This window comes from Microtus ochrogaster, chromosome 19 (assembly GCF_000317375.1).
Source record: "Microtus ochrogaster isolate Prairie Vole_2 chromosome 19, MicOch1.0, whole genome shotgun sequence".
NCBI classification, from domain to species: Eukaryota; Metazoa; Chordata; class Mammalia; order Rodentia; family Cricetidae; genus Microtus; species Microtus ochrogaster.
In genome coordinates, this window is record NC_022021.1 from 29,126,630 (window position 1) to 29,142,366 (window position 15,737).

At 45.6% G+C, this 15,737-nt stretch overlaps 1 protein-coding gene across 1 annotated transcript in view; it reads right to left on the reverse strand.

Annotated features, from left to right (window-relative positions):
- The window catches only part of Slc1a3 (solute carrier family 1 member 3), a 72,332-nt gene that overhangs the window by 12,069 nt on the left and 44,526 nt on the right, over positions 1–15,737 (reverse strand). The window contains exons 4-5 of the mRNA XM_005356607.2: positions 5,140–5,344; positions 2,368–2,410 (exon numbers count right to left, since the gene is read on the reverse strand). Of these exons, the coding sequence (XP_005356664.1) occupies positions 2,368–2,410; positions 5,140–5,344 (248 nt within the window). The remainder of the gene's footprint in view (positions 1–2,367; positions 2,411–5,139; positions 5,345–15,737) is intronic.

Consider the following 15,737-nt stretch of genomic DNA (forward strand, 5'->3'; position numbering starts at 1 on the left):
GCTGTGGATGGCCACAGTGAAGCCTGTCCCCCCTGTGATCTCCAGAAAAGTGAAATTGCTGCCCTGGCCTTGATAGCGGTGGTAGTAAAGCAACAGCGTGTGAGTGGTGACTGGGTTTAGAATCCAGGAGGGAAGGCACGGCCGCACGTGAAGTGCTTGGACGCTTTTGTATCAAGAATGAGCAGGGGACTTTCTAGTCTATTGGAAAACCACTGTCTCTCTGGGGATTGCTGGTCACTTTCAAAACACATACAATCCTTTTACAGACAACGCTCAGTCTCTTCCTTCCCGCATTTGCGAATTCTGTGGCTTCTCCGGGGTACGTTTTCAGCCTGGTCACCCTCTCTTAAGCCTTCTACACCCTCCACCTTTGGGCACAGTTAGAGCCTCCTCAGAAACTATTTGCATTCTGGTCTAAGGCAAGTAGGCCTTAGGGCGACACATTTTCTCCCCCTCACAGTCCTGCAAATGCACCCGTACTAAAAGCCAGTCTGTAAAGGTCAGCACTTTTCCCATCTAACGGCTCTAGAAATCAGCATTTTTGGTGTCATCCACTGCCAGCTCACGAACAGACTCATGATGCCGGGTGGGTTTGTTGGATTGAAAGGGATTTATTCTTTAATGTTACTGTTGTTCTTGAATAAAGAATTTTGGCCGCCTGAGCATTTTTTTACTTTTGTGGTCCTGGGAACTAAACTCAGGGTCTTGAATGTGCTCTATAAACTCTCCACACCTAGACTGTATCCACATCCTTCTTTTTGTAATATACATGTACATATATGTTCAATTAAAATTTAGTTGCACTTATTTATCTAGTGGGGTTAGGGACACACGCCATGGTGCACATATGGAGAACAATCTGGGAGAGTCATTTCTCTCCTTCCAACACGTACCTCCCAGGGATTGGCTTCAAGTTATCAGACCTGGTGTCAATGCCTTCCCCAGCTAAGCCATCTGGCCTGCCCTTTGCTTTATACTTTGAGACAATGCCTCATTAAATCATGCAAGGTAGGCTTGAACTCACTCTGGAGCCTAGGCTAGACTTGGGTTTGTGGTCCTCCTGCATTCCACTGTTTTCTTTCTTTTTCTTTCTTTTTTTTTTTTTTTGAAGGGAGTGTGTTTTGATCTTGCAATCTGCTTGCATTAAGAAAGGGGGAAAGCTGGTGTCTTACATATGCAAACCCAGTTCTCTAAGAGGTAAGGGTTTGGTTTTATTTTGTATGTCCCAAGCAGAAAGGTTAGGTGAACTGACACCACACAGAGGAGTGTTTGGGAAGCAGCATTTAACCTACCGTCTATGTCCCCTTGCATAGCTTGGCGTTTCTAATCAAGTGAGATTAGCATTTCCCAATACTGGGAGTTATTTGTATCTACCAAGTAGAGAGCCAAGAACCGCTAAGCTAAGAGGCAGAGAGGGCTGGACCTCACCTTGGCCTCCAGGTGGAATCTCTGGGTTGCTTTCTAGGAAGCAACCCGGAGCAGTAGGAAAAGGAGAGACGACATGGCTCCGAATTCTGGGTCTGCCATTTACGACTTGCGAGAGCTTGTGCTTATTACATAATCCCCATCCTCATAAATGAGCGGCCTCATGGGTGAAGTGAAGACAGTGCTACTCGTCATGTTCATGTGAAGAGTAAGTATAACACTGGTGCTTGGCACACAGCAGGCATTCCATAAGCGATGACGCCATTCCTTTTCGATATGGTTCCTCTCTCTAGACTACCTGAGGCTCTTCATAATAAGTAGGCCAGAGACTTGTAAATCAAGCCCAGAAACTAGAATAATCTGTCTAACATTAATGCAAGTTGTTAGTGCATTTATTTATAATTGAATTTGCTTGCTTGGCTGAGTTTTTGCATGGCAGCCCAAGGAAGGGGAAGAAAAGAGAGGCACCCCCCCCCCAAATTAGTTCTCTTAATTAACACAGACTAAATGTGCTGTTTGTGTGCAATATGTGTGAGCCTGGCAACTACCTTTAATACAAGTGAAGGACCACTGTCACCTAAGTTTCCCTTAATCCTGGTGCCTTCCATATGGTTAGCCAGAGAAGGATTTCTTACTTTAGAGAATGGAAAGGCAAGAGAAGGGGGTCCTACTGGCTTGATATGTCCAAAAGGAATTTAAGTTTTATTATTTTTAATTATGTGTGTGTCTGAGTGTAGGTGTGTGCATGTGAATTCAGGTGCCTGGAGAAGTGTTGGATCTACTGGAGTTGAAGTTACTGGTGGTTGCGAGCCACTGGACATAGGTGCTGGGAACAGAACTTAGCTCCCCTGGAAGAGCAGTCGGTGCTCATAACCACTGAGCCATCTTCCCAGTCCCCCAAGAAGAATTTAAAAGGCGACTTGGTAGCTGGAGAGCATTTACCTGTTTAAAGCAGGCTTCCACCAGGTTGGGAGGGAACATGTTCCTGCGAAGAAAAGAGCAGTCATTGCAAAACTTCCCCAATAGTAACTCTGTCCCTTACATACTGCTTCACTGTGTCTAAGGTAAAGACGGCATTGAATCAAGTGGCAAAAGGAGAAACAGAGACACTGTGACTCGAAACTGGATACATGGTTGCTCTAGGTATGGCCCATGCAATCCACATCTTTCAGGGAAGCCCCAAATTCAGCGCACACATTCTCTTCTCAGCTCATAAGATTCTCCAGTCAGTAAATTATTAAAACATCACTGCTTGGAAGAATCGGTGAGAACAGAGATGCTTTTCCCATCAGCAGGGTGGCTGCCTCTGGACGTACCCAAAAGTGGTTATGTTGCTATTGTGCTATGGGTCTAGGGATCAAAAGATCTGAATCAAAAGACAGGATTAGCAGCATCGTGGCATATTTTTCTCTGCGGGCTCTCAGGGAGTTAGAGATAGCATCCTAAAGTCTGAGGCTCTTTGGGAGTCAGTGACGAGCTTGGCCCAATATTTGAACTTGAGGCCTCTGTGGCAAGGTTTGTCACTTCCTCCAAGTGTCAGGGTGGTGGTTGAGGAGGAGGAAACAGTCTTGCTCAGGAATGTGACAATGGCCAAGTCAATGGCCAGCCACTGATGTCTCGGTTAATTCATCTGTTAAGAAGGGGAGTGGATTAAACTGTCAGTGGGAGAAAGAGACATGACTCATGAACTTGAGATTCTGGAGATTGTATGCCGTTGAGCTCATACTTTAAGGGTATATTTGCTTGTTTCTTTCTTGCTGCTATCTGGACCCTCCTGTTTTCTTTTTTTCCTTCCAATCTGTGCTCTGTGGGGTATATGTTCCCCCTACGATGCAAGTGTACATTCCAAGAGCTTCTAAGGGAGGGGCAGGACTGCCAAACAATCTTTACTGGGGCAAAAGATAGAAACTTACAGTGCTCTGATGGGCCAACCAGGCTGGGAATAACAAGATGTCAGCTTTCAAAGGTAAAAATTACAAAGACGGACAACATAATATTCCTAACCCAAGTTTAACATAGTAAACGCTTTAATAGTTCAATGAACTTAATAAAAGCATAGCTATCAGTTACTAATCTGCGGGGATCTTCATAAAACTTTTTTATTTTTTGAAATTATAATATAGTTCTATCATTTCGCCCTTCCCCTTCCTCTCTCTAACTCCCCCCTGCACATGTACCTTCCTTAATTCTCTCACTGGGCAGGAAATATTAGACAGCTGTTACCCCTAGTGCCCTGGCATCTACTCTATGAGAAGGCTTTCAAGAAAAGGTCTCATTGTGTTTGGGTGAGGCTAACATCTGGGTGACACAAGTTTGTCCCTGGAGAGAATGGAGAGCTGCCATAAAGAAGACCCTCTTCTCCAAACGTCTCTTGACTCGCTCGTGAAATGACGTTTGGAATCAGTAACTTGGGGGAAGCTTCTTTCAGACGAGCAATGGGGAACCCTTGGGAGTGGCTGTCTAGCACAGGAAACTTTGGTTCTTTGCAGGTAAGATGGAAAGAGAGGGAAAAAAGTTGGGCTTTGACCAGGAAGATTGGTACCACACAGTGGGAGAAAGCAAAGCAGACAGGAATCTAGAGAGGCCTGGGTTAGGACATCCTCCATTTGTCCTGAGGATCCATCCTGTATTCTGTGCTGAGCTGTAGGACCGAACCTGTATGGATTAGGGTATGAATTTGCTTCTTTTCTGACTCCTCTTGGTTTTGATTAGTGGTGTGTGCTGACAGCTTACGGGGTAATAAGAGAAAAAAGGTCCGTGTACATATCCCATCAGCCCCTTGCCTTTTCCAGTTTGATTGACGCTTCCTCCATCTCCTTCTATTAGAGTTCCTGCTCTGAGGCCTGTTTCCTACAGCGGCAGTTCTTTCTGAGCTCTGCTAACAGTTCCCTTTCTGTGTCCCCTTACAGTCAAGGGTGGTGACAAAATATCTTATCTCATTATACCGTGGGGCCTCCTGGAACCTGTAAGAGCCAGGATCTTGCTCTGCAGCTCAGGTGAGGCAGGCCTTGACCTCCTGATTCTCCTGCCAAAGTCACCCAGGGCTGACTTTCAGAGGTCCTTTGGAATATGTAGTGTGTAGAGAGAAAGTAGGCTCAAACTTTGGCTTGCTTTGATGATCATCCACTTCACTTCAACTGAGAAGACTCAATTGTAATCAGCGGTCCAGCTGGTTTATAAAATATGGCCAAAGAGCATCCTCCAACTTTTTATTACTCGTCTGTCAAATCCTTTCTTTGCAAATAGTATAGAAGAAGGATCTCTAGTCAGGAATGGTCAGAGGAACACGAAGTCCTGGCTGAGCCACGCTGTTGTTTACCATGGACGATGATGCAGACTGCTCATTTTAAATCAGAAATCTAAGGACATATGCTGCTAAAAACTATTTTACAGAGCAAGAATTGGGAAAAGCGCATGAATAATCACCCAGTTAGTCCAGGGTGAACTGCACAGTGGAGACAGCTTAGGGACGAGATTTTGGGAACTCCCAGCAGGGCTCATCCACTTCTTGTTCATCTCACATCTGCTATGTGAGATCGGAGGCTAGACCCTCAATATCAACTTCCGTTAGGGAAAAGGAGAGTATGTGACTTCCATGTCAAGCCTGACAGGTCTGGTTCTGTCAGATACCTCTTTGAGAGTTTGGTTGGCTTCCCAAAATACGAGGGTTTGGGTGGTCAGTGTATACCCCAGAGAAAGGTTATAAGGACATACCTGATTAGATCCAGGAAGGCATCGGCAGCAGTCACTTGGACGATTTTACCTTCTCTGTGCATGTTTTCCTTTGTGCCCTTTCCGGGATGGATGATGATGACAATAATTATGCCAATCACCACAGCAATGATGGTGGTAGTCATGTAATAGACTACAGCTCGCATGCCCATCTTCCCTGACGCCTTACTATCTAGGGCCGCCATTCCTGGGGAGGGCAAACAGAAGGTTTTCAGGAAGTCAATCCAAGGGATTCTCCAGTGGAAGACAAGGGGAACAGCATTTCCTTCTATACCCGCTGTCCCTCATCCCTCCCAGAAATATCCATGAGAATTTGCCAGTGAACATATGACCACCCATGCTCTACCCCAGATTGATGTTTTGAGGGCCAAGGAACACCAGCTTCCTAAAGGCTCGAAGTGCAATTCATTTCTTGCTTGGGTTATTACTAGTTGGGAAACTGACACGTGTCAGTAGCGTGTGTTTGCGTATGTGAGGGTGTGTATAGAATTACTTGAGATTTCCACCAGGGTAGCATGCATTTACTAAAGTCCAAGCGCCATGTTGAGTCATGTATACCCGCTGCCACTGAATTCTTTTTGAAGCTATTATTTTAGATGCATGTTATGGAGTCTTTCGGGTGTCTGCTATGTAACACTTGTTTTTATTACAAGCACTTGCCAATCTACAGTTTGTACTTCAGGCAAACACTGGGTTCTAAAAGCTCAAGTTCTCACATCACATCTCTGCTGCTTTATGTCATCTCATTTGAATAATGAAGTTGATTTTGTGGAATTCGCCTTGTTCTTGTACCCTGTCTCCCTCTTACTTGCCCCACAGGACACCTCATGACATGTTAAAAATGCCCCTTCTCCTCGTTTTCAAGACATACTCAATGTTTACTGAAGGGGAGGTCCAGTGTTAGTCCGGGTGAAAAGAGATGTATGGCTTTCAAGGGCTCCCTGTGGGACTTATCCCAGGATGTGCTGGGCTGGAAAACAACGGGAAAATAAACCCTCCAAAGACTAACTTAGCTATACTAACATATATAGTTATCTATCTGTCTATCTATCTATCTATCTATCTATCTATCTATCTATCTATCTATCTATCTATCTATCTATCTAGACTCTGGTTTCCTTAGCACTCTCTCCAGTTCATTTCTTCATCCTTTCCAACCCTATCACAATACTGAAATCTAATTATTGTGTAATCTAATCACAGTTTATCAGAATACTTTACTGTTTTTTTTAAAGATTTGTGTGTGTGTGTGTGTGTGAAAGAGAGAGAGAGAGAGAGAGAGAGAGAGAGAGAGAGAGAGAGAGAGAGAATGTGAATGCTCACAGAGGCTGGAAGAGGGCATCAGATCCCCAGGAGCTAGAGTTACAGGCAGTTGTAAGTTGCCCAGTGCAGGAACTGAACTCAGGTCTTCTGGAAAATTGGAAAGTACTGTTACCTGCTGATCCATCTGTCCAGTCCCATTATTTACTATTTAATTTGTGTTTTCATAAATGTATTAAAAGATAATACTAGTGTATTTCTTTTTCTTCTAATGATTTCTTTACTTTTATTTCATGTGCATTTTATTTATTTATATTATGTTTGTGTGTCTGTGTGAGGGTGTTGAACCCCCCAGAGCTAGAGTTATACAGTTGTGAGCTGTCATGTGGGTGCTGGGAATTGAACCTGGGTCCTTTGGAAGGGCAGCCGTGGCTCCTAACTTGTGAGCCATCTCTCCAGACCCTTTAGTGTAATTCAGTGATGTATGTCCACATTTATACAAACATATTTAGGGTAAGCACTTTAAAAAGGTTTTCATTATTGTTAAGTAACTGGTTAAATTTGCCTTAAAATATTGATACAAAGGTACTGAAGGAGGGATTGAAGTTCAACTTCCCATTTTAATTCCAATCATATTTGAATTGTATCATTTATAATTTTCATAAGCATTTACTTAATAATCATGTAAAGACTAAGGTTCTAGTAAACAGCAAGTAGAATGTACTGAGAACTCAAACTTAGATCTTATGTGACTAGGTTTTGTGAATGTGTGAATGTATTGCCCCTGAGACAATCAGCCTCATCTCTTATAGATGAAGAGGCTGACTAGCTTTAGTAAATGACCTTGACCTCTTATCCTGGAAACCCAGGGCTAAGTGTCCATTTACTGAGATGGTACCACTCAGTGCTCCAGCTACATTGTAACTGGGCTAGTATGTTCTCAGTAGACATGTTCATTCACAGGACTGATTCATGTGCCAAAATAGCTTTTCTTTGCTGTCATTGTAATGATATTTCCACAAAGGGGCCACCCTCTGGCAGGACTGGACACCAGTTTACTACCCCATCCTTCTGGCTCTTTCCCTGTCTACTTGGAGAGTGACTGCAATGGCTGATATCTCTGCCAGGAGGGACCAGGTGGCAGCGTTCTCTTCCCCTCAAAGGAGGCTTTCTTTTCCTCTGCCTCCTGTCCTGCGGTCCTCAGACGTCGTCTCTGATGCTCCTGCCCATGACTGCCAACCTACAGGCTAGTTAGAGAGAACACTGGTGGTTAAGACAGCACTGGGTCCAAAGTTGCCCATAGAGGAGGAGGCTTCTGTGGTCCTCCCCCTCCCCCTGTCCAGAGGCATGGGAATGTGATCATAGTACCCATGGCTATAGGGACAGTACCTTTAGGAAACGGTTTATAGATTTTGTTTTGTTTTTTTAAGTGCTTTGAGTGAAAACCAAGTACCGTTTCATACTTACTAATTCTGAAATAACAAAGGCAACCACCAGAAGGCATTTTCTTAGCAATAAGCCCCAAATGAAAACGATTAGTCAAAGAAGAGGTCTTGCCCACTTCTGCATATTGGCCCTTTAGTTGTGAGAGAAAATACGCTGCTATTTCAGCTGAAGAGGATCCCGTCACTAACCAGTTCTCCACGAGAGTCCTTCTCCTAAAGGGAGTCTGATGTCCCGCACAGGACAACTTGCTCCCTCCTGCTCCTGGATACTTCAGCTTCTAAAACTAAAGACAATACTAAGAACAAGGCCATATATCGTTGTCAGGGAAACAGCATGGCGGATGTGTACAATTTGTTCCTCACACAATGGCCTCGCGACTAGTGGGGCCGGGGAAATGATCGGAGGATTCTGGAAGACAAACCGCAGGCAAGCAGGACATTGTTCTTCCTCTCCCACACCTGGACTCTGTAACCATCCTCCCTCCCCCACATGATGAAATATGAGAGACCAAGTTCTACTGCAGAGACTAAACACACATGCAATGGGAGTCTGGGGCAAGGTTAGAGTACTAAATCACTTTCGTAGAAAAGGGAACTTTGGCAGGAACGTCCCAAATGTTTAGAGAGGGAAAGTTTGCATAGATTCTTGCCATTTGGGTTAAAATACAGGGGAGGAAAGGGCATTGAGGCGACGGGAGATGCGAAGTCACTTGGGTATGGGAGCGTGTTATGACCGCCGTGTCTGAGATCACATTCCAGAGTGAGGCATAAAGATAATGATCTCACCGGTCTCTGTTTGCTCATTTGACAGCTCACCTCAACATCTGTATGAGAACAAAGCCTGCCACCAGCATCCTGGACTCTGAAAGAAATTCTATATTGTGTTCTTGTAAAGTACCACGCTGGCTCTCCAGGTACGACCATATGCCCTTGTGGTTTGTATGTTTTGTATTAACTGCTGTGTTCATCCGCAGGCTCGATCATCAAGTCCTGATGCTGTATATTCATGTAACTCCAGGGCATGGCAAGATGCAGATGTCATTGGTACTGTTTTGTGGGTAAAGAGACAAGAGCCCAGGATATCACAGCTAATAACCGTGGTGGCAGGATCCAAACCACACTGCTGAAAGACCACCTTGCTGTATCCCTCCTTCCAGGGGTGGCCCATATAACACTTCTTGTTGCCCATGTTGACTTTCCCTACCTTTTCTGTGTTGAGTTGAGATAAGCTACTTGGTTTGAGGAGGACACTATTTTTTGTAGGGATGTAATTATGGAGAAAGCCTCTGCATGTCTTAGATCTACCCAAGGGCCAAGCTGAGGAGTCCCTGTCACAGGAAGGACTAGCTAGGAGCTGACCTGGTAGTGCAAACCTTCCCTCCAGCCCTGGCAACGTGGTCCAGAGCAGGCTGGCATATGGGAATGGACGGAGGAGGGACGTTCGTTTTTCTGACTGTGAGCAAAATTGCTTCTGAAAAATCTGCTCCTCAGTAAGCAATTATTGTGCAAGTAATCATTCCTGAAAACCTTCAATCTGCAAAGGAGTTAAGCACTAAAAAGAGATTAAACAGGGTCCTTTCTAGACTATTAAAGATAACAAATTGCTACAAATACCTGGGTGCCATAAGAAGCAAGCTTCTTGGAGCAAATATAGAATAACTTTTTTTTTTTACCTATGAAGAAAGTCCTTGGGTAATCAGTTTAGCACAACAAATATGCGCCAAAAAAATTCATGGAGGAATATTTTGGAGGGGGAAGAGAGGCGTATTTCCTGTATACTATGTGGAACTCTGAATTGTAAATTAAATTTCCTTTGATACAATGTTTTGTATGACTTGGATAAATGAAATATGTCTTCAGCCAAGTCTTAAAGGGGCACATAAATAACACCAGGCTCCCGAGGTTCTGTCGTTTTCATGGATTCCTCTCTCCCATCTGCTAAAAAATCTATGCCTTACAAACGAACGTGTTTCAGTCTGCTTCCCTCACAATTCCTGTCTCTGGTTTTGGAACGAGAAATCCAAAGCAGCCTTCTGTTTTGAATTGCCTTTCCACATATCCTTATGACACTTCATTGTTCTTCCAAGGCCCCTGGACCAGGCCCAGGAGGGATAGAAAGGGCAGTGGCAGTTCCTGATTCAAGAAGATTGCTCTGCTGCTTCGGTTTGGGGTTCTTTTTAGATGCGTTCCTTCTTCACAATGCACTCCCAAGCTCGCATCTAATGAAAGCCGCCTGTTCCCAGCCCTCCTAGAATTTCAAGATGGGCAAACTTACAGCAAGGAACTCGAGGATGAATATGTACCGTATTCACGAGAATACGAGGTGATGTGGTTTTTAAAGACAGGAAAATTAAACTCTAAAAATACCGTTTATTTCGTGCCTGTATAGTAGATAGAGAAATGAGTCCTGGTATCTTGAGCAGCTGCCTGCTGTTGAGTATTGGGCCTGGTTGTCTATAGACCTGCCAACTCTAGCTACTCAGGAGCTCAGGATTGCAAGTCCAGGGTCAACCTGGGCTTGCTAATGGTGCGGCCGGGGCTGTGGCTCTGCGGTAGAGCATTCGCACCCTCCTGTCTTAGCTTCTCTGCCGGCTGGTCTCCTCCATTCTTCCAGGTGAGCACACAGGGGCAATTGCTGTTGTTCTGTCTTTCCAGACTTGGACAGAAGAGTGAGTGAACCAACAAACAGACGACAAAAGAAAAGTAGGCAGGAGAGGTGAGGTCTAAAGGTGAGTGCTTACTGTGCTTACTTTCTCAGGTTGTGCTTTAGTGGGTCATGTCTGCGTTTTTTTAAATCATCTAACAGAAGAGGACAGCACAGAAAATACCAGAAGATATCACATGCAATAAAGACGGGCAGTGTTTGTTGGAGATGTTTTTCAGCTTCTGACCTGCAGATATGAATGTGCCAGGCCACACTGAAAGATGCATTTGTCATTTGGGGTTCAGCTTTATAAACCCTGGCTCTACCCCCACTCAGCTGACAGCAGGGGCTCCATCTTCCCTTCTCTTCACTATCATTACCCATGACTCTGGGCTCCTCCTCTGACTTCAGCACTAGCGGTTTTTTGTGATCAGGTCAAAAGAGTAAGGGTGTTGATTTCCAAGGTCTGCTCAGTTCACCCGAACAGAACTCTTTCAGGCATTACGATAAAGGAAAAGCTGCACTTCATGGGGTCGTCTACAGAGAATGCAGTTTCCTCTGTGTGTGATGTGTGCATGTATGTGTGCATGCGTGTGTGCATGCGTGTGTGCATGCGTGTGCATGTATGCATGCATGTGTGCGTGCATGTATGTGTGCGCGTGTGTGTATGTGTGCGTGCGTGTATGTATGTGTGCGCGTGTGCTCGTGTGTGTACATGTGTGTGTGCATGTATGTGTGCATGTGTGTGCGTGTGCTCGTGTGTGTACATGTGTGTGTGAGTGTGTGTGTGTGTGCTCGTGTGTGTGCGTGCGTGTGTGCGTGTGTGTGCGCGTGTGTGTGCGTGCATGCATGTGTGTGTGAGTGAGGGGCGCCTGAGTGTGCGGAGTCAAAGGAGGTGCCCAAGTGTCCTCTTTTGCTGCCTTAGACCCTCGAGACAGGGTCTCTCACTGAACCCGGAGCTTGTCAGGTTTTCTGGACAAGGCTGATCCCAGCAAACCCCAGATCTCCTCTTGTCATTGTCCCTCATGGCACTTAGATTACAAGAACATATAACTAGAGTAGCTTTTTTCTTTTAATTCAAAATCTAATTTCCATACAATATATTTGATCCTATTCCTCCCCCTCCCCAACTCCTCCACATCCTTCCCACCACCTCTCTACCCACCCGACTTCACATTTATTCTGTCTCTCACTTTGTCTTTCTCAGCAAAATCCTGAAAATCAAACAACTATCTAAAAACAAAACAAAACAGAAAACCCCCACAAAACCAATAACACAACACAACAAAACAACTAGGCATTTTTCAATTGGATTTAAAGCCCATTCCAATGAGAATGAATCCATACCCACCAACATTAAAGTGGCAGAGATCCTGAGGCTCGATAGGCTGTGGGCGTCGGGAAACCTGACTGCTATTATTTTGCTAGATGAGCATAGAAATAAAATGAGTCCTAATGGCACACTGCTAAACCATAAATCAGTGCCTTTGTATGACTTGGATAAATGAATATGTCATAAATCAGTGCCTTTCTCAGCCCTCATAGCAGAAGTTTCTTTTGGCAGTGGATGGTAATTCATACAGAGACCCACAACCGGACGGTGTGCAGGGAGGGAGAGTCTTTGGAGTGCTCAGCGCTTCCTCCAGAGGCTCAGAGACTGAAAGAGAGGGCAGAAAGATCGGAAGAGTAGAGGAGGAACTAGATGGCCCCGAGGAAACAATGTCTTCCAGACCGGACAGGACTGATGCACCTATGAGCTTACAGAGACAGTGACAGCATGCCCTAGACCTGACTAGGTTCAACCCAGATGAAATCTCAACACTGAGAAAAGGAAGTACACGTACAACCCCTTGCTTATCCAAGGAGCCCTTTGCAATTGGTACCTCTGGGACGGGGAAAATCAGTTTCGTCAAGTGGAGTATCACTAGGTATATCAACCACAGTCCAGGAGAGGCCCCATGCTCATAGTTGACCAACACAGAACGGACACCAGAGTCAGCTTTTTAAGTGGGTGCTGGGCGCCCAAATGTGGGTCCTCAGCCTCCTACTTGCACCTCAAACTTTTTCAGTAAGCCATTTCCCCAGCGTTTTCTTTTCTCTCCTTTTTGTGACGGGGTCTCACTATGTAGCTATAGCTGACCCAGAAAGCACTATGTGGCCCTGCAGTCCCGACAACGCTTCTCTCTCGGCCTCCTGAGATTGCAAGCGTGGGCCATCCTCAGGGTCAAATCATCTCCACAAAGGCGGACAGAGATTTCGCAGCGTTCGCTGCCAGTTCAGTTACAAATACTTTCACGTGTTTTTGTTTGTTTTCACTGCAGCCAAAGTTTCCGTCCTAATGATGGCTGATCATATCGAAGAACCTGTTGTTTTGTTATCCTGGAATGCCATTTCGCTTTGGAAGGGTGTGCACAGGAAAACAACAGGGGCGCTAACACTTGGCTGCTTGTGGCAGCGTATGATTTGTCGGGAAAACTAATTTTTTTAATTTGACCTCTAAAACTGGTGAACACATTTTTGAGTTACAGTGCTCCCTAGAAAAATAAAGCGTAGAAAGGTAAACAAGGAATGCCTTTCTGAAAGATTGGCCAGTGGAGGTGGGGGGAGTCAGTGGAGCGGACAATATTATTAGTGGCAGAAAAAGCCAAATAAACCACTTTGCTCCTCAGATTGCAAGGGTTAAGCAGACAGTCTATTTTCTTTTCCTGTGGCCGTAGCTGTGGTGCGATTTTTTTTTTTTTGGCTTTACATAGAAAAAGCAGCGAGGGGAAACTGAGGCCCATCATGGCTACCTCTAATATCAGCGCCAAAGTATCTGTTGGCTTAACCTTAGCTTGGACTTGCCCTCCCTTAGCCATTCAGGCAATGAGATCCCCCGAGAGCCCACGCTTTCCCTCTGTCAATTCTGGTCCCAATCCAGCCCTGGAATTCTGGTGGTGCTGTTTACTCTGGACCCTACCCCAGGGACTTCCTGTCACTCTCAGCGAGGTCACCGGAAATGGTCGCAGAAGGCAACTCTGAAATTCTTGTCTCAGAGGCTCCCAGCTGTGGGTGCGAGCCCCCCTGTGAGGTGGTTTAGATACCCATTTACCCTTCACAGTAGCCCATCCTTTGCTCACAGTATTGGAATGTGCCACACAATATGCTTTTTTGAAGAGGAACCAGAGAGTAATTCATCTTCTTTATGTGTGCTAAGCAGAGCAAGAGGGAGAGGCAAGCGGGCCCGCGACAGGCAGGGGAAGAGTGATTAGTAACAGCTGACAGCCTCAGACCAAGACCCTTTCTTTGGTTACCTCATTGTAACAGGTCCGGCACAAAGGAAGCACTGTCTCCCTGCCAAGATTTAGAAATCCCAGGACCGCGGAAAGGAGCAGGAAAAAGACAAGCGTGAGCCGGGTAGAGGGGACAGCGGGGTGATCAGAGACGCTCGGTCACACCTTCGTACCTGTAGAGCTAGCGGACTTTGAGAGTACTCCCCTTTCTGGTGGGGAGACGTGCCTTCCTCTGCGTGGTAGGCCTCTAGCGGCACCGCCAGGGGCCCTAATAGTGGGAAAGTGGGTGAATTCGCTAGCGGAATGAGCCTGCGGAGGCGGTCAATGGCTCTGGGTTAATGAGGGGAAGGAAGTCTTTTGAGGGCCAGAGCCCCAGCTGAGGGACCCCCCCTCTGTCTCCCCCCCCCCACTCCCAAATCACAACTAGCAACCAACCACTGGAGGAGTAGTATAGGATTTCCAAAGCAAGTGTTTTTACAATTAGGCTGTGTTTCCCTGCTGTGGAGAAGACCTTCCTGCAGACCTCTTTTTAAAATGAAGATGTCCGCGACAGTTTGTCTCCTAGCTGCCAGAATCCTGAAAGGCCATAGCGGATCTTACAACTGGGCCCCACTTGTACAAAGTTAACCAGAGGATGTCTGTAGTTGAGTGCAGAACATGTCAGGTTTGTGTGTGTGTGTGTGTGTGGGGGGGGGTTGCTTTTTCTTTCTTCCCACACAAGGCTTGCTCCCGCGCAGAAGAGAAGAAGCTGCAAGGAAAGCCCCATAGAAGTAGAAAGCAGCATGGATGCTGAAAACCAATTCAAACCTGGCCCAGCTTCGGAAAAGAACAGCAGAGGCAGGACAATGGCTCAGGCCCACTGTGCATCCTCTTGGGGTCAAAAAAAGACACATGAGTCCATGCAAACCCATATTCATTCACCCCCCCCCCCATTCCTTGGCATGCCACTGTTCTAGAACCAGAACCTAATTTAGATTGGGATTGAGGTTCAAGTTCAAGGCCTAAGCCTGAAATTAGGAATTTTTTAAAAAGATGTTTTTTTTTAAATCAATCAGAATAAACCTTACTCATCTATATCCTAAATTAAATATAAATCTTATTTATTCTTTAAAAGAATATATTTAAAAGCCAAATTCAGGTCCACTTTCTGATCAGTTAGAGCATTCCATCCCGGCGGTGGTGGCACACACCTTTAATCCCAGTGCTGGGGATGGAATTAAGGCTGGGATGAAGAAAGAAGGGTGTGTAGAGAGGAGAGAACTGATTGACTGACAGGAAGAAAGAAAAGACAAAACAGAGATCGGGAAACCGAAAAGCAGAGGGAAACCGAAAAGCAGAGGAACAAGGACCTTGGAGGAGAAAAGTTCAGTTGGCGCCTTTATCTCGCTGCTATTTCTTGGCTGTGGCCCCCTTTTGGCTATGATTAGCTTTCTCAGCATTTAAAAGCTCATCGATTGTTCTTATCTAATCTATAAAGGAATAGAAACACCCAAGGCGTCAGAGATTATATTTTCGCAGCTACCTGAGCCAAACAATAAAGCGATATCAGCCCCTGTGTGAAACGGTCCTCAGGTCTGGAGCCAGTCAGCCTTTCCCATCCCTGTCCTCTGCACAGTATGACCTGTTTCCCCCCTGTAACAGGAAAAGCTGTGTTGTGGCCCCAGGCAAAGGGGCAACAATGGATTGAATGTTTCCAGAGAGGTTTTACAAGCAACACTGTCCCTACTTGCTGCTTTCCAGAGAAGAGTTACATCTCTGGCTGCTGTTTGAGCTCTGCAGTGCTCTAGGGCATTTGTTCCTTTAGCTTAGTTAAAGGCTTTTTCTACTTCAAAGCCATCACTTCCCTATTTTAAAGACTTTTCAGCTGCCTTTAAAAAATTCTCCGAAGAGCCGGGCGATGGTGGCGCATGCCTTTAATCCCAGCACTCCGGAGGCAGAGGCAGGCGGATCTCTGTGAGT